Source organism: Arachis hypogaea, chromosome 3 (genome assembly GCF_003086295.3).
Source record: "Arachis hypogaea cultivar Tifrunner chromosome 3, arahy.Tifrunner.gnm2.J5K5, whole genome shotgun sequence".
Taxonomy (NCBI): domain Eukaryota; kingdom Viridiplantae; phylum Streptophyta; class Magnoliopsida; order Fabales; family Fabaceae; genus Arachis; species Arachis hypogaea.
Window position 1 is genome coordinate 11,782,387 of NC_092038.1, and position 23,038 is coordinate 11,805,424.

The following is a 23,038-nucleotide window of genomic DNA, read 5'->3' on the forward strand; positions in this document are numbered from 1 at the left end:
TCTGGGCTGAACGCCACCAAACTGAGGTAAAACTCTGTCAACCTGATGCCACTCGACGACCGCAAAATAAATCAGGGACGTCCTGCACCGCCATAACATCGTATGCCGAGGCTCCAAGACCTCCGGATGGACAACCTGGATGACGTCGAGTGCGCTATAGGGCATCCATATGAACTGAAAAAATCAACATAAAAACGTTTGTACACTTATGTTAGACAATATAAACTGAAACAATGACTTCAGATACACATATGTTCTGCGTACTTACCTGCCGAGGCTGTAACAAGTCGATCTTCATGCGAGCCATCTGTACCCGAGGTCCCTTGTTGCTAATCCCAGGATTGTAACCAGATCATCTGCGTACGAGAAACATAAAAATTGGTTGCATAATCGAAAATAAATACAAGAAGAATATATAGTACAAAACAATAACGGTACCTCGAGGCAAGGGGCCAGCTAATCTCATCATACCCAGATGGTCTAAGAGTGGAAAACCTCCAGAAGATCCAAGACTGTAGTAACTGTAAAGGGGCAGCTAACTTCACCACATGTCTGTTGGCGACTCGGCACATGCACCTGTACAACCATGCTAGTGCCGCCGACCCCCAACTGTAGCGACCCATCTCCTCAAGCCGAGCAACATAAGGTAGTCATCTGATGTGTATACGATTGCCGGACTTGTCGGCAAACAGCTGCGTGCCCAATAACATCATGATATAGGCCCGGGTAAAGCGCCTAACCGTCTCCTCATCAGCCCCGTCTGGACACTCTGCAAATGTCTCCTGAAACCAGGTGCAGTTGACTGCGAATTTCTGCACCTGGTTCTCGGGAGGTAAAACACCGAGCAACTCATGGAACCACTGCCAAGCAGGTCTCCCACCCTTAATGTAAAGGTGGAAGTCTGTCAGGCAACCACTAACGTAATCTCCGTCGACTGGCAACCCCAGCTGGTATGCGACGTCCTGAAACGTGATGATGCACTCTCCAAATGGCATGTGGAAGGTGTGCGTCTCAGGCCGCCACCTCTCGACGAATGCGCTGACTAGGGGCTCGTCTAGTCGGAACCATCTGTCGTTCAGTCTCGCAAGATGGTACAATCCGGCCATCTGCAAGTACGGAACGTACCCCTTATCAAGACGCATCCCCTGCTGCCGCCTAACGCTGGATATGCAACGACGAGGCTTGCCAATACATAAACCGCATAATTAGAACAGATGCACAAACCACTAACATATACAATATATTTCATAAGGAACCAGAAAATAAATCGTGATGGGTAAAAGATATATGAAACAAACGACCAACATTTTATACACAAACTGCTCACTCAAACCACGTGCAAATACCATTAACAAAAACAGATGAACCACGTGCAAATAACATTAACAAAAGCATATGCATTTTCACATTTATCATAAACCACTACCATTAACCGCTAACCATCACTGAAACCACTATCCAAAACCGTTAACAAAAACCGAGTACAAAAATCACTAACAAAAACCACTGGCCTAAACCGCTTGCTTAAAGCGCTAACACTAAAATAAACCGCTATAAAAAACCATTAACAAAACCCACTACCATACACCACCAACTCAAACCACGCCCCTAAACCGCTAACCATCACTAAAACCACTATCCAAAACCATTAACACAAACCGCTTACAAAAAACAATTTCAAATACCACTAACAAAAACCACTGGCCTAAACCGCTTGCTTAAACCGCTAACACTAAAATAAACCGCTTTTAAAAAACCATTAACAAAAACCACTAGCCTACACCACTATGCTAAACCACTATCCTAAACCACTCACAGTAACATAAGCCATTATCAAAAACCATTAACAAATACCGTTATCATAAACCGCTTTCATAAGCCACTAACCTCGTCGTTGATCACACCGGCGATATGAGCAACTCCATCCAAACGATAAAGCCTTCCCGGATCGTCCCCCATCGACGAAAAAAGCCGCTCTCGTCTTACTCGTACCGGACGTTGGTCTTTTTTTCTAGGATTTGGTGGGGTTGGAGAATGAGAAAGTGATTCGAATGAACTTGGTTCGAACTCCTTTTATAGCCGAAACCCTTGTAATTCAAATTAACTTGATTCGAATTACTATGCGAATCAATTTTCACCTAATTCGAATCAACTAGATTCGAACCTCTCTAACGTGCACTTCTCCTAGTAATTCGAATTAAATAAATTCGAATTACGTAAGAATTCGAGACGAGTTGTTTCGAATTACTTCATCTTGTTGCATGTGTATAATTCGAATCATATCAATTCGAATTACTTTAATTTGTTGCATGCATATAATTTGAATTATATCAATTCGAATTACTTGAGAGTATAATTCGAATCTTATTGATTCGAATTATATAATAATTCGTCCTGGTGGATTCAGGTATAGATTTCTGATTTGGCTGATTTGGGTAATTTGGAGCTCTCCTAGGCTTATTTAGGTTTTTTACCCTAATTATTATACTTTGATCGATCCAGTCAGTTTGATCGAAAATTCGATCATCTAATCGGATTAAACTACCCAATAGACCGTTCTGCATCAGACCTAAAGCTACGTTTGGTTCATATCTCTCAGAGGATGAAACAAAGATACAAAGACATGAACACCAAGACACACGCATTATGCATAAATGTAAACATATTTGGCAATTATGATAGACATAACACAAATTACATTAAAAAATCTATTTTACTTTTATCAATCCTCCATCTTCATCGTCTCAATTCCTTTCATCTTCTTTGCACCAAATTATTTTCTCAGAAAAAAATAAAAAAATTACAAAATCATAATCTAATATAAATTCATCCAACAAAGTAAAATAATATTTCATTCACACACACACACATATATATATATATATATAATATTTTTGGAAGAAAACAATTAAAAGTAAAAAGAGAAAATGATGAACAAATAAAAAGAATAGCATATCTACAAGATGCAGTACATCATCGACAGTATCGCAAATCAAAAGTAGCAAATGTAGATAAAATTGATGGCGGAATCACCAGCAGCGTCATCACTGGCATGATGGAGGGATAAAAGGCGGAACAAAGAGTGAAAAAAGGAGAGAATAAAGAGAGGACTAAGGAGGGTGCAATGGCGGTGCTAGCAACGACGATAAAAACAGTGATGGAAGGAGAGTCAAAGTACAATGTTAGAGAGGGAGGGAGGAGGGAGGTGGGAAAAAAGAGGAAGAAAGAGCAGAGAAAGGAGATAAAGAGGGGGTTAGGGTTAAAATAAAATTAGTATTTTAAAAAATAATTAAGAATAAAAGTGTAAATATTTGTGTCTCATACATTGGGCTGCATTTGTTTTGTGTATTCTTTAATACAAAGACACAGAGACAGACATTGAAGACACAGACACAACAAGATACAAATTTTTTAAACTTGTTTGGTATACAAATATAAATCAGAAGACACAAAGCACAATCTTGTTAAATTTCAATATTACCCTTATTGTAAAGGGATATCAATATCACCGCTACACAACCACTATCTCAACCAAACTACTACCATTAACAATCAACCACCATATCAAAAAAAAAAATAAAACTACCAATAACAATCTAAAACTAAATAACAAATTTAATCCAACAAATATCAACAAAAAAATTCAATCTAACAAAATTAATACAAAATTATTTTAACAAAATTTAACAAAAATTCAAACAAATAAAAAAATTAAATTATACAAAAAAATAGTGCCAAAAGGGAGAATAGATATGGAACATGGTAATAGATCTAGAAACACAGTGCACAGAAGAACGAGAGAACAGTCATCAACGAGAAGTGAAGCAGAGACAACAACTGTAAAAAGTGACTATGGCGGCGGCAAAGAGACAACCGTGAAAAACAAAAAAAAGTGAGGGAGGAGAAAAGGGAGGAAGGGATAGGGTGATAACGATGGTCTGGGTGGAAGAAGTGGAAGAAAGGGAGGAGAGGCGGTGGTCTGGGTGGAAGAGAGGCAGTGGAAGGAAAGGAGGAAGAGAGGCTGCAGTGATTTGGGTGGAAGGAAAGGAGGAAGAGAAACGGCGGCAGACTAGTGGTACGACGGGAAGAGAGGCGACGGTGGTTGGAGTGACAAGAAGAGAAGATAAGAGGTTAAACTCTCTGTATTTTAGAAGTGGAAGAGAAAATGGATGAAAGGAGACTGAGCAATGAGAAGAATTTAAAGGGTAATTATGAAAATTAAATGTTAAAAATAGTATGTCTATGTCTCAAGTTTAGTGTTCCACCCCTCCCTGCTATACACAAATTTTGTGTCTTACTAACCAAATGAAGAACGCATGCTTCCGTGTCTATGTCTTGGGAAGACACCCCCACCAACCAAACGCACGCTTGTGTCTCAATGTCTCAATTTTTAGGAGAGTCGCTGAATGTGTATTTATGTGTAAGCGTGTCTATCAAAATTTGTGTCTTGTAAAATACTAAAACACTAAATGTGTACTATTGTGTCTATGTCTTATTATCCATGTCTTTCTAACCAAAAGCAGCCCAATGAAACTCGAACAGACCTGTCCAATTTTAATGAAAATTGGTGACCCAACTAGTTTATAAAACCGGACCAGACTAGTTTAATTTTTGTTTAAATTCAAACACGTTATTTCTAAATATTGGAAATTCCTAACACACTCATCCCTCTCTCCTCTTATCAGCAGATCAGCCTCTCTTAGTCTCTCAGATAGCATTTGAAAGAAAATAAAAATTAAGAAACCGAGATTAAATTAAGTTTAAATTGTGTTTGGTGTAAAGTATATAGGATTGAATTATGTCTCAATATCTTATATCTTGTTTAGTTTAAAATAAAAGTAGAAAATTAAATACATAAGATTACCATAATACCCTTCCTAATAAAACCCTCTCCCTTTCCTTTTTTTCCTTCCCCGTTTTCTATCCGTCTCACTATTACCTCTCTTTACCAAGGTTTTGAAAATCGAACCGGTCATTAAATTACTCTAACTATTGATTTGCTAGTTTATTAGTTCAACTAATCCAACCGTAATTCAATCGAAAGAACCTTTTATAATAAAATAATAAATAAAATATAAATAAACACACCAAAATATATTTATAGTTTAATATAAATTTCAAAATACTATCCAAGTTAATACTACTACATTCATATTTAAAAATTATCAGCAAAAACAATATCAATAGCAAGAATCACAATAACAATAATTTAATAAATTAACAAGAGCAAGATTTGAATAAAAAAATCTAACAACCTAATAACAAAAAATCTCAATCTCAATATTCCAAGAATCACAATAACAATTTAAAAAATTAATAAATTAACAATTTTTAAAAAATACAACAACCCAATAATCTCAAGAACAATAATAGGTATACAACAACAATTTATCAAATAAACAACAACAAAACTTGAATAAAAAAATCTAACAAATTAAATCACAACAACTTAATAATTTAGTAAATTAACACAATAGCAATCCAATAATTTAGCAAATTATCAACTTAACAAGTTCAAGAATAAAAAATGACAATAAAAACAAAAATATTAAAGACAACAGAGCAACAACATAATAGAAATAAAATGGTGAAGCATATAAATCCATTTCCTGGAGTAGTTATATGATGAAGTGGCTGGACAGTCGCGGAACTGGAGAAGGGGTGACTGGACCGTCGCGTAACTGGAGCCGCGGACCGCGGAGGGTGGAACTGGAATAGAGAAGGGTGAAGCGTAGCAGAACTGGCGCAAAGGAGGGTGGAGCGTGGTGGAACTGGAGCAGAGGAGGGCTGGAGCGCGGTGAAATAGAACCGACGTGGCAGAATAGCAGCTGGGGAATGGAGAAACGACACGAGATGAGTTGTAGTGGGATGGCGGCTTCGAGCATATGCGATGCGACGCAATGGCAGAGATGAGCGGAGACGACGCTAAAGCAGTGGGGCGACGGCTGGACCAAATTTGACGGTGGCGGTAGGACAACGACGGTGACAGCTTGAAAAAGAAAGTAGCGATGGAGGCTAAGGTTGTTCTTTTGATTGAGGAAAGTAGAGAAAAGATGAGTGAGAGACAAAGAAGGTGATGGTGAGGCTTCTTTTTATTTTTTTCAATTTTCTTTTTTTTTATTTTAAAATTCTAAAAGGTTGGCTGAAACGTGAAAATCGGTTGGGTCTCGGTTCGGTCCGATCGACGAGTTTTTCAACCGGTCCAAGGGTCTAATTTATGTTTTCGAAATAGGCGGTTATTCCATTTGGCTGAATCGTTTTTCTTGCCAGTTCATGGTTCAAATAGTTTGACCGGCCAATTCGAACTAGTTTTCAAAACCTTACTTTCTATGGTTTCGCATTGTGACGTGCCGTGCCATCGTGTTATGCGTGCTCTCTCTCTAGTTACAGGCTTACAGCTCCCCGTCCTGCCGTGCTCTCTCTCTCTCTCTCTCTCTCTCTCTCTCTCTCTCTCTCTCTCTCTCTCTCTCTCTCTCTCCAATTTCGCGTCGCACCATGTCGTCTCTGTTCGGGCAGTGTTACCGTATTTGGGTCCGCAATGTCGCTTCCTTCTCGCCAGTTTCATCGCTTAGTCGCCGTCAATCATGGTAGCTGGTGAGTCCCTGCATTCACCTTGTCAATTTTGTTGTTATAAATTATGACTGAACCATCTTTTATCGTTGTATTGAGTTAAGTTTATTATTGTGTTGAGTTGAATTTATTGCTGTATTGAGTTAAATTTATTGTTGTTGTTAAGTTGAATTTGTTGCTATATATTATCTTTTGAGCTATATTTTTTGTTGCTGAAAATTATTACTGAGGTGAATTCGTTGCTGAGCTAAATTTTTTATTATTGAAAATTACTAGTGAATTGAATTTGTTACTAAAAATTATCATTGAGATAAATTTTTTGTAATAGATAGTTTCTATGTAGAGACTCATAGTCTTAGTCTTAGTCTTTAATTGTTATGGATCCGACTCCTCTAAAGTTATATTATCACTTTAGAGAAAAAAGTACACCATTAATCACCCTTAGATTAAGATAATAGAACTTATAAATAATAAATGGTGCAAATTTAAAGGTGATTAAAACATCATTTTATTTGTATTACTTTACTAGCATTGTCACTTTAAAAGATATTTTTTCAATTGTTATAATAAGAGTTGATTTAACATTGAGTATTGACAATGACATAGGCAATATTGGACTATTGGTATAATGGTATTTGATGAATTTATGTTTTTGAGTAATTCGTTAATTATTAATTCACTAATTGTGTTATGTTTTGCTTTTTTATTCATTTAAATTGAAAAATATTTTGTATTAATAACTAGTTTATTATCTATATTTACATCGTTAGTTATGTGACTTATATTTATAAGTTGATATTTGATTGTTATTACTGTGTATGTGAAGACATGTTCTTGAATTTTTAAATTTAAGTTTATTTTTAATAATTTTATATTTGTATTTAATTATGAAGGATTTGATTGGTTTAACCTATGACCCCATGATTAAACTAATGACCTGATAACTCGATGTATGATCGGATCCATTATCTCTTTGGTTCTGAATTTTTGATAACTATACTATTAGTCTATATATATAATAATAACTTTTTGGTGGCTAAGTCTCCCATAATTAATGATGGCTAAGTGTTGACCATCTAATTTAGGGATGTTCAAATTTAAACCGATCTAAATTAAATCGTTCATTCAATCCAATCTAAATCGGAAATCGATTAAAACCGCACTAATTCGGATTTGATTAGATTATATTTTTTACAAACCAATCTAAACCGCTTGAAATTGGATCGGATCAGATCGAATTTTAAAAAAAAAAGCAACAAATTCAAATCGCATCACAAGCAAAATTAGTATTCGAATCAGATGAATTTTTTATTCAAAACCGATCCAAATCGCACTACAAACACTCCTAACCCAAACTTGACATTTGGTATGAGTGTTAGCAAGATATTTTTTAAAGTTTTAACCAACTCTCTAATCAATTGTTAGATTATGATGATATGCCGTAAATTTTAGTGAGTTACTATCATAATATCATGTGAGATGTAATTGGATCACCAAAAAAAATTGATTATTCAATTTTTTGGAAAAAACAAATAAATTTTCAATAATACCATATTAAAAAATAAATTGGACTTAATTTGTAATTCAGTATTAAAACAACATTTCCTTTTTTATGTTACTTAAGAATAAATATTTAGTAAGGCTTAATAAAATCTAAGACTTTTAAGTGGGGTAAAAAATTATGCTATTTGAATTATATTTTATTGACAAAAATTTATTTCATTTTATTAACATAACTATTGATTAGAGGGGAATGGATTTTTTAATTGTTAAAAGAAATTGAAAAAATAAAATATAATTTTTAATTTTTTTGTTCTATTTATAAAATTAACAATAAAAAATTATATTTTATTTTTTTAATTATTAAAAAAATTAAGAGGATGAATTTTCCTAATTAGAGTTGGTTAAAAATTCTCTTTTAAATACTATGTCAAATGTCAAACTCAGACTGAATAGTCAATATTTAGTCATCAATTCATCGTTAGGCGTTAGGCGTTAGCCATGAGAGACTTAGCCACGAGAGAACTCACCTATATACATAGGATTAGTGATCAGATATGAGTACCACACTACCACTATCCCCTTCCTCCAAATATGTCAAAATTCAGGGATGCAAGTACAAAGATGGTGGTGAGTAGTGGATGTAGTCCAGTAGCCAGTAGGTTGAAGTTGGAAGTATAGAATAGATAGCAATAACAAGGTGGTTTTGTTTGTTTGTCGATGCGCCTTGCAGTTACACCTCAAGTCCAAGGTTTCTTATTCTTAAGACCTTATTCACTCACCATTCAGCACTGCCCTTCCCCTTTTCCTCCTTCCATCTCACAAGTCTACGATGACCTTCTCCGCATTTGCTTTCACTTACAACAAACTAAAACTAATCCCCATAACCATCACGACTACCATGTGTTCTACAATATTCCCAACCACCGCAACGGGGAAATGGTTAAAGTTGTTCATGCACAGGCCATCAAACACAACATTTTCTCTGATGGCTTCCTCGCAAGTGCCACCATCAATCTCTACGCTGCTGCCGGCAATGTCCCTTTCGCTCAGAGGCTCTTCCACCAGCTCCATTCCCGTCAGAGACATTTATCCGCTTATAATTCCATCATTTCCATGTACTCAAGGCAGGGGTTATTACAAAATGCACTCCGTTGTTTCGTTTCTATGATGCGTTTCGGCCAGTTGTCTGACCAATTCACGCTCGCTATAGCTCTCTCTATTTGTTCAAAGCTCAGAAATGTTGAATTCGGCACGCTGCTTCACTCCTGCGTGATCAAGGTAGGTTTTGAGTCCAATCCGTTCTGCCAGGGTGCTCTTATCGATCTCTATGCCGAATGTGGCTTTCTCCGCCATGCTAGCGCCATATTTGACGCCGCAGTCCACTTGGACACTGTTTCTTGGACGGCTTTGATTTCTGGTTATGTTCGAGCCGGGCTGTCGCAGGACGCCCTCCAGGCGTTTGACAAAATGTAGATAGCTGGCTGCTCTCCTGACCAGGTGGTTTTTGTAACTGTTCTCAATGCTCTTGTGAATTTAGGTAAGATGGATGATGCCTGTAAATTGTTCTGAGACATACACACTAGCAATATTGTGGCATGAAATGCGATTATCTCTGGTCATGCTAAGAGGGGCCATCATAAGGAGGCCATTGAGTTTTTTCTCAAAATGAGGAAGTGTGGTATAAAGTCCTCAAGATCCACGCTGGCAAGTGTTCTTAGTGCTATTGCCGGCTTAGCTGCGTTAGATTATGGGTTACTAGTCCATGGAGAGGCTATCAAACAAGGTTTGGATTCTAGTATATATGTGGGAAGTTCTTTGATCAGTATGTATGGGAAGTGCGAAATGTTAGATGCTGCAAAGCAAGTATTTGATGTCATGTCTGAGAAAAATATGGTCACTTGGAATGCCATGCTCGGAGTTTATGCATAGAATGGTTATTTCAGTCATGTAATGGAGCTATTCCTTGATATGACACAACGTACCATTGAACTAGACGAATTTACCTTCACTGGCATTTTGAGTTCGTGTGCTTGTTTTGAAAGCTTAGAAATTGGTCGTCAGGTACATTCAGTTGTTATCAAGAGAAGTTTTGTAAACAATTTATTTGTGAACAATGCATTGGTAGATATGTATGCCAAGGCTGGAGCTTTGAAGGAAGCTAGGAAACAGTTTGAGCGCATGAAAACCCGAAATAACATTTCTTGGAATGCCATTATTGTTGGATACGTGCAGGAAGAAGAGAAAACTGATGCTTTCAAAATGTTCAACAGAATGAGGTTACATGGCATAGTACTGACGAGGTAGCTCTGGCAAGCATACTTAGCGCTTGTGGAAATGCTAAGTTATTAGAAGCAGGATTGCAGTTCCATTGCCTGGCAGTTAAGTTGGGATTAGAAGCAAACCTTTTTGTTGGAGGTTCTCTTATTGACATGTATTCTAAATGCTGGTCCATTGAAGATGCACGAAAAATCTATTCTAGCATGCCTGAATGGAGTGTGGTATCCATGAATGCTTTGATTTCAGGATATGCTCTGAAAAATATAAAAGAAGCTATTAATCTTCTTAGTGAGATGCTGGCATTGGGGCTCAAGCCATCGGAAATTACATTTGCAAGCCTGATAGATGCTTGTAAGGGTTCTCAGGTAATTCTAGGGTTGCAGATTCACTGTGCTATAGTTAAGAGAGGTCTTTTATGTGGTAGTTGAAGGATTACCATGTGTTCATAACACGCAGCGGAAGAAAAGAAATAATCCTAAAGATTTATTTTGTGCTTAAACTTTATTCCAATAATAAATATATAGTAGATCAGATCTAAATACCTTTGGAGGCTTTAGTAAAAATTTTATTCTTCGATTGTACGAAGACTCTATGCGTATCCACACCGAGACTAATCTTTGCTGTCAACTCCTTGACCAATGGACATCTAATCTAAATTGAGAAATCTCTTGCAACTCTTTGCACGCTATAAAATTCTTCTCCAAGAATTAGGCTCACATATGTTTATGTGCGTAGAGGTAAAGGAATAAAACTCTTGTTATTCTCTCTTTTATTTTCCTGTACTCTTGACGTACATATATATAGTATGAGATTTGTTACTAATTTTAAATTTGATTCTCAATTCAAATTTAAATCATATCTTGAAATTCCAAATCCGAATCATTCAAATTTTATGAATCATATCATAACTCAATTTGAAAACAGAATTAGTTAGGATCTCATCCAAATTTAGAAATAGAATAACTAATTATTCTCAAATCTCATTTAATATTCTCAATTATCATACTATTATTATATTCTTGGTGCTAGCAATGAATATAATAATATTCTATTTGAATTAATATAATTATTTATTTGATCAAATCAAAATAATAATTAAATAATTCTATAGCAAAGATTAGAACACTCGTTAGTGTGTGACCCCATAGGTTCAATACTAAGCGGGTAGTAAATTAGTCATACTAAATTTACTAATCAAGGTTGGCGTCTAGCAACACTCCTCAATGACCTGATAGTATGAAGTAATATATTTTTACTAATAACCTCAGAAGAACAAAGTATAATTCCTTCCATCTTTTCAGCTCTTGATTAACCCTTAGAGTATGGTTTAATTGTCAAACTCTAACTTGTTATCATTATTATAATGAACTGTGAATGACCTAAAAAACTCATTTCTTCATTCATTCAATCCCCTTGGCTAAGGTTTTATTCATCTCATTCATTATAATCATAGAGCTCAAGCTCTTTACCGATAGTTGACAGATTCCTTATTAACTAATCATTAATTCTACAAGTATTTAAATCATACCCAATATCCATTCAACTAGCACCCTAGGGTATTAGGTGTCCAGAATCAAAGTATAATAAATACATTGTTAATTACTATGACAGTCGCAGGTCAAAGGAAACTTTATTACTATGTTCATTTTGAGAATATCTTATTGACAAATATACGGTAATTATAACCATTAGGAATTCTCAAAGTGAGTCAGGTCAATGGTCATATCTCAATATACACCACCTATATATATAATTTAATAAATGAGATCTATTAATCTTCATCCAATGGAGACCATTATATATATATATATATTGATCTTTCCGGATTATTAATGTCCTTCTTAATAATCCTATGACCAAGAACAATTTAGATTAAATTATAAAAGATTTATCTCTCAATATTATGATCACTATCACAATGATAAATCTCTAAATTTAATCAAAGACCTTATTATATTAACATTTTAATATAATAACAATAACAAGTTATTTGACATATGATTGATTGGATTGTGGTCATACTTCTTATTCCCAACAGTAGTGAGTTCTTAGGTACCTCTTTGTTGTCCATGTATATGGACTCACAAAGGATTGCAGATGCCAACTTACTTTTCTAAGAGTTTTCGAACCTTAAAAGCATTGTTAGGTGGACTGCTTTAATTTATGAGAATACTCAAAATGATTGTTGTTACGAGGCCATAAATTTATACCGAGAAATGCGGGACAACAGTATCTTTCCTGACCAAGCAACATTTGTTTCAATTCTTCGAACTTGTGCTCTCTTATCGGCATTGCAAGATGGGAAAGAGATACATTCTCTAATATTCCATACTGGTTTTGACTTGGATGAATTAACCAGCAGTGCACTCATAGACATGTATGCTAAATGTGGGGATGTAAAAAGTGTTGTGCAAGTTTTTGAAGAAATGGATACTAAAAAGGATGTGATTTCTTAGAACTCAATGATAGTTGGTTTTGCAAAAAATGGTCATGCAGAAAGCGCTCTGAAGGTCTTCAATGAGATGGCTCACTCATGTGTTACACCAGCTGATGTCACATTTCTCGGAGTGCTCACTGCTTGCAGCCATGCAAGGTGGGTTTCCGAGGGCCGTCAAGTTTTTAATCTCATGGTGAACTGTTATGGTATTGAACCCATGGCTGATCACTATGTTTGCATTGTAGATCTTCTTGGTCGTTGGAGTAATCTCAAAGAAGCTGAAGAGTTCATTGACAAACTAAATGTCGAACCGAATGCTATGATTTGGGCCAATTTATTAGGAGCTTGTCGAATTCATGATGATGACATAAGGGGAGAGCGAGTAGCTAAGAACCTTATTAAGTTAGAACCTGACGACAATTCTTCCCCATATATATTGCTTTTTAATATGTATACTGCATCAGGACATTAGAATGAAGCTAGATCTTTGAGAAGAACTATGATACAGAAAGAAATCCAAAAAATGTCTGAGTGTAGCTGAATTGTTATAGGACAAAAGACAAACTCATTTGTTGCGAGTGATATATCACAATTCTTGAAATTTCATATTCTTTAAAGCATTTGACAGCACTTATGAAAGATAATAGATTTCATAACGATAGAATTTTGTTTGTTGGTTAAATTTAATTTTTTATAATAATAGAAAATCAAGTAATCAACTCAGATTTGTATTCTGACAAAAAACAAAATCGTATATATATTCCATTATTATTGCTTTCTGGCAAATAAAAAGTATTATATTATTATTTGCATTAGTTATAAACTGTTTATTGTTAATTTGTTATGCATATTCATGTGTTTAATATAAATTTTTGGTTAGAACTTAAAAAATAAAAAATAAACCCTCACAGTTACCTGGATTGAGCACTTCTAATTTTATTCCTATATATATTTTTTTTGACTTATGATGGTCAACTTTTGTGCAGTGATGTTTGCTTATCATGTGTCATTGTGTCATGTTACGATGGTTTTTTTTAACCTCTAATTAAAATATTAAATTATGATATATTTATCAGTTTTATTAATAAAGTGAAAATTAATTTCTTTTATTAATCCAGGTGTCTTAAATGTATTAATGAGTAAATTTATTGACATGTAAGAATGGGACAGATCAAAACATCCATTATGAAGTCTGATAATAATAAACATTTTTTTTTTGGATGCTTTGAATCTGAATTTTGAGTTAGTCAAAACTCAAAACTATATTGCGTCTCACAGTAGCCAACAAGGGATAACGTTTGACTTCTTGTGGTTGAGTAGCAAACAACTTTTATTTTTCCTTTAATTTCCGGGACTTTTTTCAAATAAAAAATCAAAAGAAAGATGTGTAACTTTAGTGTACTAACATATGTAGTCACCAAAAAAAAAATTACTAACATATTTACTTAATCGTTGGTTATTTGATTTTATATTTGAATTTTACAAATTTTATGTATTCTAAAATTTATTAAACATCTTAAATAGACACTAATTTATATATAATATTATTTTATTAAATTAGAGTAAAATTTTTTACTGCATTTGATTCGAGTATAAAATGAGATTCTATAGTACTCTCTTTTTAGGTTTTTATTTTTATTTTTATTTTTTGTGTTTGATCAGAAAAAAAAAAGAAAAGAAAAAGAAAAAGAAAACATAAAAGGACAGATACTTTTATTTATAAAGTTTGCTAACACTTCAAACATACTCAGCACAAATTAAACTTGTATGTTATCTCTAACCCAGCTCCAATGGTTTAAAGAAGCTTGACTTGATACATACTCTGCAGTGTGCATGACTGCATTATTCACCTTATTACAGCATAATTAAAAGAGTGCGAGTAGACATATATATTATATATTAGGAATTAATTATTAGCAGAGCAAATGGTAGATCCATCAGAGTTGTAAAGGGTACAGCCGCGAGGTGCAAGGCAGCAGTTACATGCTGGAGAGAGGTGCTCTTCCCCTGACGCCGACGATGGACACGTCATGTATGCTGCTTCATAGCATACCTGTTCGCACCCTTCCACTCTTTTCACTTCTCCTTCCAAAATTATCATACCTTCATCATACCATAATTCATAACACAAAGTCAGAAACTAAGATTTACATACTACCTAGCTATCAGATTTAATTAATTTCCTCATCTATATATATATATATATATATATATATATATATATATATATATATATATATATTATATTATAATATTATAATTTCATGTTTTGGATAAATTAAAAAGAGAGAACGAAAACAAAAAATAATGAAAGAAAGAAGCACATGCAACACTAATTGATGAATTAAGGAGGAGATAGAAGTCGGCTGTTACCGCAGATGACCATAACAAGAAAGATCACTCCAACCTTATTGAAAGCCATGGTTGTTTTTGCAACCTTGGTGTATCTTACATCTCATACTTATACTTATACAGACATAATAATAATAATAATAATAATAATAATAATAATAATAATAATAATAATAATAATAATAATAATAATAATAATAATAATAATAAAGTTTAAGAGTCATTAAAATTAATTATTTTTTATCGTTATTTTTAATAATTAATTTAATTTTTTAATTTAATAATTTAATAATATATTTTTAATTCATATTTTAAAATATTAATATTTAATTAATAAACAAAAATAATAAATTTTGATAGTTTTATAATATTTTTCTAATAATAATAATAGAATAAATTTTATTTTTAATTATAAAAAATTTATGCAACCATTTTAATATGAAAAATATAAGATAATGCAATATCTATAAAAATTAGTTTACTTTACCAATGTTATTCTAAAATATTTGATAAAATTATCAAACAAACTACATATTTAGCTTGTATTGTCAAATTAATCTAATTTTTTTATAGCTATCGAGTTAGTTTATATTTTTTGCGACTAAATTATTAGGGCTTAAATTTTCTATGATAAAAATAATAGTTTATTTATAATAATATTTATACATTTAATAAATAAGTTGTCTATTATTTGAGATATTTGTCAACTTTAAGAGTTGAAAAACTACAATTAGTACCAAGTGTGCTTATGACGAAGGACCACAATCTAACTATTATAAATTAATTGTTTAGGGTTTAGAAACTGAGCATAATAATAATAATAATAATAATAATAATAATAATAATAATAATAATAATAATAATAATAATAATAATAATAAGATTTATTAGAATTTATTATTTTTAGTTATTATTTTTCGTCATCAATTTAATTTTTATAGTCTAATAATTTAGTAACATACTTTTAATTTATATTTTTAAATATTAAAAACTAACTGATAGTAAAAAATAATATATTCTGATGATCTTATAATATTTTTCTTTTTCTAATAATAATAATAATAGAATAAATTTTTATTTTTAATTATAAAAAATTTAAGCAACAATTTTAATATGAAAAATATAAGATCAGTATCCATAAAAAATTAGTTTTTTTTTAATTATAAATATAATGAGATTCGAAATCGAAATCTCTAAGTGAGAATAAAAAGACATAGTTTTTCCATAAAAAAATTAGTTTACTTTAACAAAATTATTCTAAAATATTTGATAAAATTATCAAACAAACTACATATTTAGCTAGTATTGTCGAATTAATCTAATTTCATTTATAGTTATCGAGTTAGTTTATATTTTTTGTGATTAAATTATTAGCACTTAAATTTCTATGATAAAAAATAATAATTTATTTATAATGATATTTATACATTTAATAAAGAATAATATTATATATTCAATTTTTTTTGCCAATTAAGCTAATTAAATTGATCTAATATCAACAAAAATTATTCTTATCACTCTCACTCATTAACTCATCTAAACTTTATTATTTAATTTGGTTGGATTTAGTTGATAAAACTGCATTTGGTTTTGAGAATAAGATATGAGAATAAGACACAAATGATAGAGACATAAAAAGTAGTGTTCTTATATTTTATTTGGTGATAAATTAGAACAAATTATAAAAGTTTAATTTATTCTCATTTTTTCATTTAAATAATTTGAGAAAAAAATATAATAATAAAAGGTATAATTATGAAAAATTAACAAGAATAATAAAAAATAAAAAATAATATATTTTTCATTAGTGTCTCACTGTCCTTATCAGGATAGATACAAAATACACTAATTCAGTATCTCTATATACAATATCTCTATTCATGTCTCATTTACTAAACATAATTTTGTATCTCTATGTCTCTATATCAGTATTCTATCTTTATAAATAAATGTAATTTAAAAAAATTGTACCTATAGCATTTCTAAAAAAATATATGCCCTTTTACTAAGTGTGAAACATATTTAGGGATGGAAAAAGGCCAGACGGTTTGCCAAGGCTTGCAGCCTGGTTTGTGCTTAACCCGATCTGGCCTGTTATAAAAGAGGTACAAGCTCAGCTCTTTTAATATGTTAATAAGTCAAATTTAGATTCACTAATTAGCCTTATTGTATGTCCTGTCAGTTTGTCTGAACCTGTTAAAACATAATTAATATATAAAAAATTTTTTATTATTACCAAAATTAAAATTATGAGATATTTTAAATTTATTATATTTTATTATAAATATTTTTATATATTTTAAATACTTTAAAAGATTAAAAAATTTTGTAAATATTAAATATGATATATTATATATAAATATTTTTATTTAAAAAATAATTTTTTAAATAATATTTTTATTTTTGTAAAAAAAAATTATAAAGCCTTTTAACAGACTTCAAGTAATAACAGGTCAAGGCTAATACTTTATAAATAGTTTAACAGGTTGTAGACTCAAGACAAATAACTATATGACAAGCCAGACTTATTAAGAGTAAAGTCTAGCCACCTGACCTATTTTCACTCCTAACACATGTTGGGAATAAGTAGTATGACCACAATCTAATCAATCACGTGTCAAATAATTTGTTATCGTTATTATATTAAAATGTTAATATAATAATGTCCTTGATTAAATTTAGAGATTTATCATTGTGATAGTGATCATAATATTGAGAGATAAATCTTTTATAATTTAATCTAAATTGTTCTTGGTCATAGGATTATTAAAAAGAACATTAATAATCCGGAAAGATCAATATATATATGATGGTCTTCATTGGATGAAGATTAATAGATCTCATTTATTAAATTATATATATAGATGGTGCATATAGAGATATGACCATTGAACTGACTCACTCTGAGAATTCCTAATGGTTATAATTACCGCATATTTGTCAATAGGATATTCTCAAGATGAACATGGTAATAGAGTTTCCTTTGACCTGCGACTATCATAGTAATTAACAATGTATTTATTATACTTTGATTCCGGACACCTAATACCCTAGGGTGCTAGTTGAATGGATATTGTGTATGATTTAAATACTTGTAGAATTAATGATTAGTCAATAAGAAATCCATCAACTCTCGTTAAAGAGTTTGAGCTCTATGATTATAATGACTGAGATGAATAAAACCTTGGCCAAGGAGATTGAATGAATGAAGAAATGAGTTTTTTAAGTCATTCACAGTTCATTATAATAATGGTAACAAGTTAGAGTTTGACAATTAAACCATACTCTAAGGGTTAACCAAGAGGTAGAAAGATGGAAGGAATTATACTTTGTTCTTCTGAGGTTCTTAGTAAAAATATATTACTTCATACTATCGGGTCATTGACGAGTGTTGCTAGACGCCAACCTTGATTAGTAAATTTAGTATGACTAATTTACTACCCGCTTAGTATTGAACCTATGGGGTCACACACTAACGAGTGTTCTAATATTTGCTATAGAATTATTTAATTATTATTTTGATTTAATCAAATAAATAATTATATTAATTCAAAATGGAATATTATTATATTCTTTGCTAGCACCAAGAATATAATAATAGTATGATAATTGAGAATATTAAATGAGATTTGAGAATAATTAGTTATTCTATTTCTAAATTTGAATGAGATCATAACTGATTCTGTTTCAAATTGAGTTATGATATGATTCATAAATTTGAAAGATTCAAGTTTAAAATAACAAGATATGATTTAAATTTGAATTGAGAATCAAATTTAAAATCAGTAACAAATCTCATATTATATATATGTATGCCAAGAGTAGAGGAATGTGAGAGAGAAGAGAATAACAAGAGTTTTATTTTTTTACCTCTACAAACATAAACGTATGTGAGCCTAATTCTTGGAGAAGAATTTTATGGCGTGCAAATAGTTGCAAGAAGTTTCTCAATTTAGATCAGATATTCATTGGTCAAGGAGTTGACAGCAAAGATTGGTCTCGGTGTGGATACGCATAGTGCCTTCGTACCATCGAAAGAGAAAAAGATTTTTACTAGCGTACACAGGTATTTAAATCTGATCTAAAATATATATTGTTTATTGGAATAAAGTTTAAACACAAAATAGATCTTTAGGATTACTTTCTTTTCTTCCGCTGCGTGTTATGAACACATAGTAATCCTTCAACACATCCTTTGTTAGGATACTAATAATATAATATCATGAAGAATTACAAAAACTAAAAAAAAATATTATGAATTATTTTGTATTCTAGAAAAGAGAGGTTTTTAATTTTAAAGTTACAATTCCAAAGAGGTCAAACCGATCGATTTAGTCTAACTCTCACAGCCCTGTTATTTTATGTGACAATTATCGTTAGATGACGAATTTGCATTATCAAACTAGAAAAAAGGAAAGAAAAGTTGTAGAGTGATGAATTTATTTATTTAGTTTAAGGGAGACAATGAAGTCTTAGTTTGTTGCATACGCATTCATAATATCATATGGAATTACAATTACACCTATTGAACTGTGATGAGTGTAATACATTATTACTATCTAGGTAGCTAGGGAGCAGTGCAAATGGTGGTTCCATCACCGTTGTAAAGGGTACAGCCAGTGGATGCAACGCAGCAGTTACATTTTGGAGAGAGGCGCCTATCACCTGAAGAGGGGCATGTCATGTATGATGCCCCGTAACATATTTGAGGGCAGATTTTAGCATCCACACCTTTCATTTCGCCTCCCAAAAAACTTGCCCCTGCATCACCATATGCCAAACAATCCAATTAGAGTTTGGCTAAATTACACTAATATTTCATGACCTTTGCTTTGATTATTACACTTGATATCTATCTTGTTTACCAAACTACAATGATGCCTCTAATTATTTGTTTTCCTAAAACTACCTTTCCTTTTTCACCCTTACCTGTGGATACAACCATCTCCATTCTCTCTCTCTCTAAATATGATTTGATTTTGTTAGAAATATAATTATTATTGTATTTTTTTAAGTTTTTTAGAAGAATAATATAATGACATAATATTAAATTTTTTATGACTTAAAAATCTAAAATTTAATTATTGTTGACCTCAAAAAATAATTTTAGTATAAAACTAATAAATAAAAGTTATACAAAAAATCAAATAAATAAATAAAAGCTCTTCTTTTCACAAATGTATTAACAATATAATTATTTATGTATTTTTTTGTTAACTTAATTTTTTTTTAAAAAGTAGTTTCATAACCAATTTAAATTGGAAGGAAAACTGGCGAAGGGTTCTTTTTGGTATTTCATCTCACAAAAAGGTGAATTAGAAGAGACTGTGCGCCATATGTAATAAGAACAAAGTTTAAGAGAAGTAATGTAATAATATATTTAGCAAAAAGAAAAAGTATGAACGAATAAAGAGAAAAATTAAAAAAACCGACTCAAATGAACTATAAACATGATCCCATAGCGTAGGTTTAATTTCCTCATAGTAGATCACATATTAGACTTAGAGAGTATGATGAATACCATAGACAACGAGGAGGACTAGAAGGATGACTCTAGCATTGTTGAAAGCCATCTTTTTTGTTGCATACATACTTGTACTTGGTGATGATGGTGAATATATAATCCTATGTCTCATCTTCGCTCATACTTATAGTATGGAAATATATATAGTAGAGATGTAATGTGAAAAGGAACCGCGTGTTGATTCATGACTTAATCAACCAAGATTATTATTACTCTCATTCATGTAGTATAGACGACCCCTGTGACGACTGAACCGCCAAAGCCATGCCATTTAATTAACATTGTCAATACAGTGGGAGTGAATCTTCTTCGGTAGAAAAAAATTGAATGGTATTCAGTGTTTAATCTCATTTTTTATTATTTTTTTTATTTATTTTTAATCTTACTTATAAAATTAAAGATAAAATATCACATTTTATTCTCTCAAATATTAAAAAAATGAAAAGAATTCATTTTTCAATACAATGATTATCAACGTCACTTTTGTTTTTCTATACATTAATTTTGCATTGAAATTTTAAACTATCAATTAGAGAATTCAAAACATTAATTTTGCATTGAAATTATATTTCCATAGCTATTTGCTTGCTACTGATTTAATTTTGTTAATGTTATCAATGTGAGAAATACATAAAATTAGTTTAATATCAAAAAAATAAAAAATTGATAAAATAAAAAAATTATTAACTTAATATTTTAAAATTTTAAATTAGATGTAATATTTTTTTATTTTATATTCTCTTACTTAATTTTTATCTAAAATTTTTCTGGTATTAAACCAACCCAACAAGTTTAAGGTCCTTCCCTTGAATAATCTTTATTGTTAAAGACAAAATCAACACGTCAATCCTTCACTTTTTCAACAATCAACTCCCGGGTTTTCATTTTTCAATAAATATTGGTTTCACTTTTTCAACAATCATCGGCCGGGTTCTCATTTTTCAATAAATATAGTTAAATAATTTTTAACTAATTCATTTTAAATAATTATAATTAATAATTAATAATTTTATTTTTTAAATAAAATTTCAATAATTATTAATTAATGATAATTTAAAAATCAAAATTACCAATTGATGACAAGTTAATTAGTAATTGATTGATTGAATGTTAGTTATTTAATAAAATTGTTAATATTTTTTTCTTGGTGATATATATATATATATATATATATATATATTGTCTTCTACTAAAGTTATCATACTTTAAAGTAAGGTCAGAAGTGAGTTAAATCAGTTCATGAGCCAGTTTAAACTCGACTCATTAATAACTCGATAAACAAAATTCATGAGTTGGTGAGCTAAACTTGAGATTGAAATTGAACTCATAAATTAAATGAGTCGAACTTAAACTTAGATAAGCTTAACTCATTAACTCGTAAACTGGCTCGATTATATATATACATTATATATATGCATATGAAATAGTAATACTTAATTATATATATATATATATATATATATATATATATGATGTTAATTATTTAAAATTTTATATTTATTTTTTATATATAATTTTGATGTAAGACATAAATAAAAATTTATAATTTATTGATAGATAAATAATATATAAAATTGATCTTTTTAAATATTTTTTAAAATATACAAGTTATAATTTATTAATATAAAATTATAAATTATGTTTTTATTATTTGAGTCAGTTCGTAAGTTCGAGTCAGCTCGTGAACTTTGCCGAACTTAAGCTTAAAAAATAAGTTCGATTATTAATGAATTGAATCGTGAGCCAAGCTCAATTTTAGTAAATCGAGCTTGAACTTGGTCTAACTCGACTCAACTCGGCTCCCTTCCAATCTTACTTTAAAGTGATAGTGATTAGTGACAACTCTTCAAAGGATAATCCGATCCTATACTCCATAGTATTCCCTGCTTAAATCACATGACTAAACATGGGAGTTTAAGTGATTGACTTAATTATTATTTTGTTTTGGTCAGATTGCTTAGTTAATTATACATGTAGAGAATATTGCTGGACTAAATATAATTGAAGCCCAATTCCCTAAAATTTGTAATGGTTTGTAATAAAATCTTTAACACTATTTTTTATGAAGTCCTTGGTAAAGTGGGAAATTAGGAATATACTAAAAAATATGGCTCAAGTTATATGAGGATGAAACAATTCATAAAAAAGTTATGGGAAGAATCTTACTGGTAGTTGGTAGTGTACATAAATACCTATTTACGTTTCTTATTGCATAATAAAATAGATATATATATATATATATATATATATATTTTTTTTTTTTTTTTCAAGCCCAATTACATATATTATTCATTTATTTTCCCTCTGCTGTGCATGATTGTTGTTATTCTATGTTATAATTGCTGCACACTTGTTTTTATTTTGGTGAAACTAAT

The 23,038-nt window shown here is 31.1% G+C and overlaps 2 protein-coding genes and 1 non-coding gene across 3 annotated transcripts; 1 reads left to right on the forward strand and 2 right to left on the reverse strand.

Annotated features, from left to right (window-relative positions):
- Positions 1-650: 650 nt before the first annotated feature.
- LOC140183110 (protein MAIN-LIKE 1-like) lies at positions 651-1,959 on the reverse strand. Its single transcript, XM_072231125.1, has 3 exons — positions 1,888-1,959; positions 1,126-1,181; positions 651-1,068 (listed from the first exon to the last, which is right to left on the reverse strand). Exons 1-3 carry the CDS (start codon positions 1,957-1,959, stop codon positions 651-653), a joined length of 546 nt encoding a protein of 181 aa, XP_072087226.1.
- An 8,064-nt stretch (positions 1,960-10,023) lies between these two features.
- Positions 10,024-10,778, forward strand: LOC140183114 (pentatricopeptide repeat-containing protein At3g09040, mitochondrial-like). Its single transcript, XM_072231127.1, has 2 exons — positions 10,024-10,134; positions 10,344-10,778. Exons 1-2 carry the CDS (start codon positions 10,024-10,026, stop codon positions 10,776-10,778), a joined length of 546 nt encoding a protein of 181 aa, XP_072087228.1.
- Positions 10,779-19,562: 8,784 nt separating this feature from the next.
- On the reverse strand, positions 19,563-20,800 carry LOC112769591 (uncharacterized). Its single transcript, XR_011878283.1, has 2 exons — positions 20,661-20,800; positions 19,563-19,900 (listed from the first exon to the last, which is right to left on the reverse strand). It is a non-coding gene; the product is annotated as an uncharacterized protein (transcript).
- Between the last annotated feature and the right edge of the window lie 2,238 nt (positions 20,801-23,038).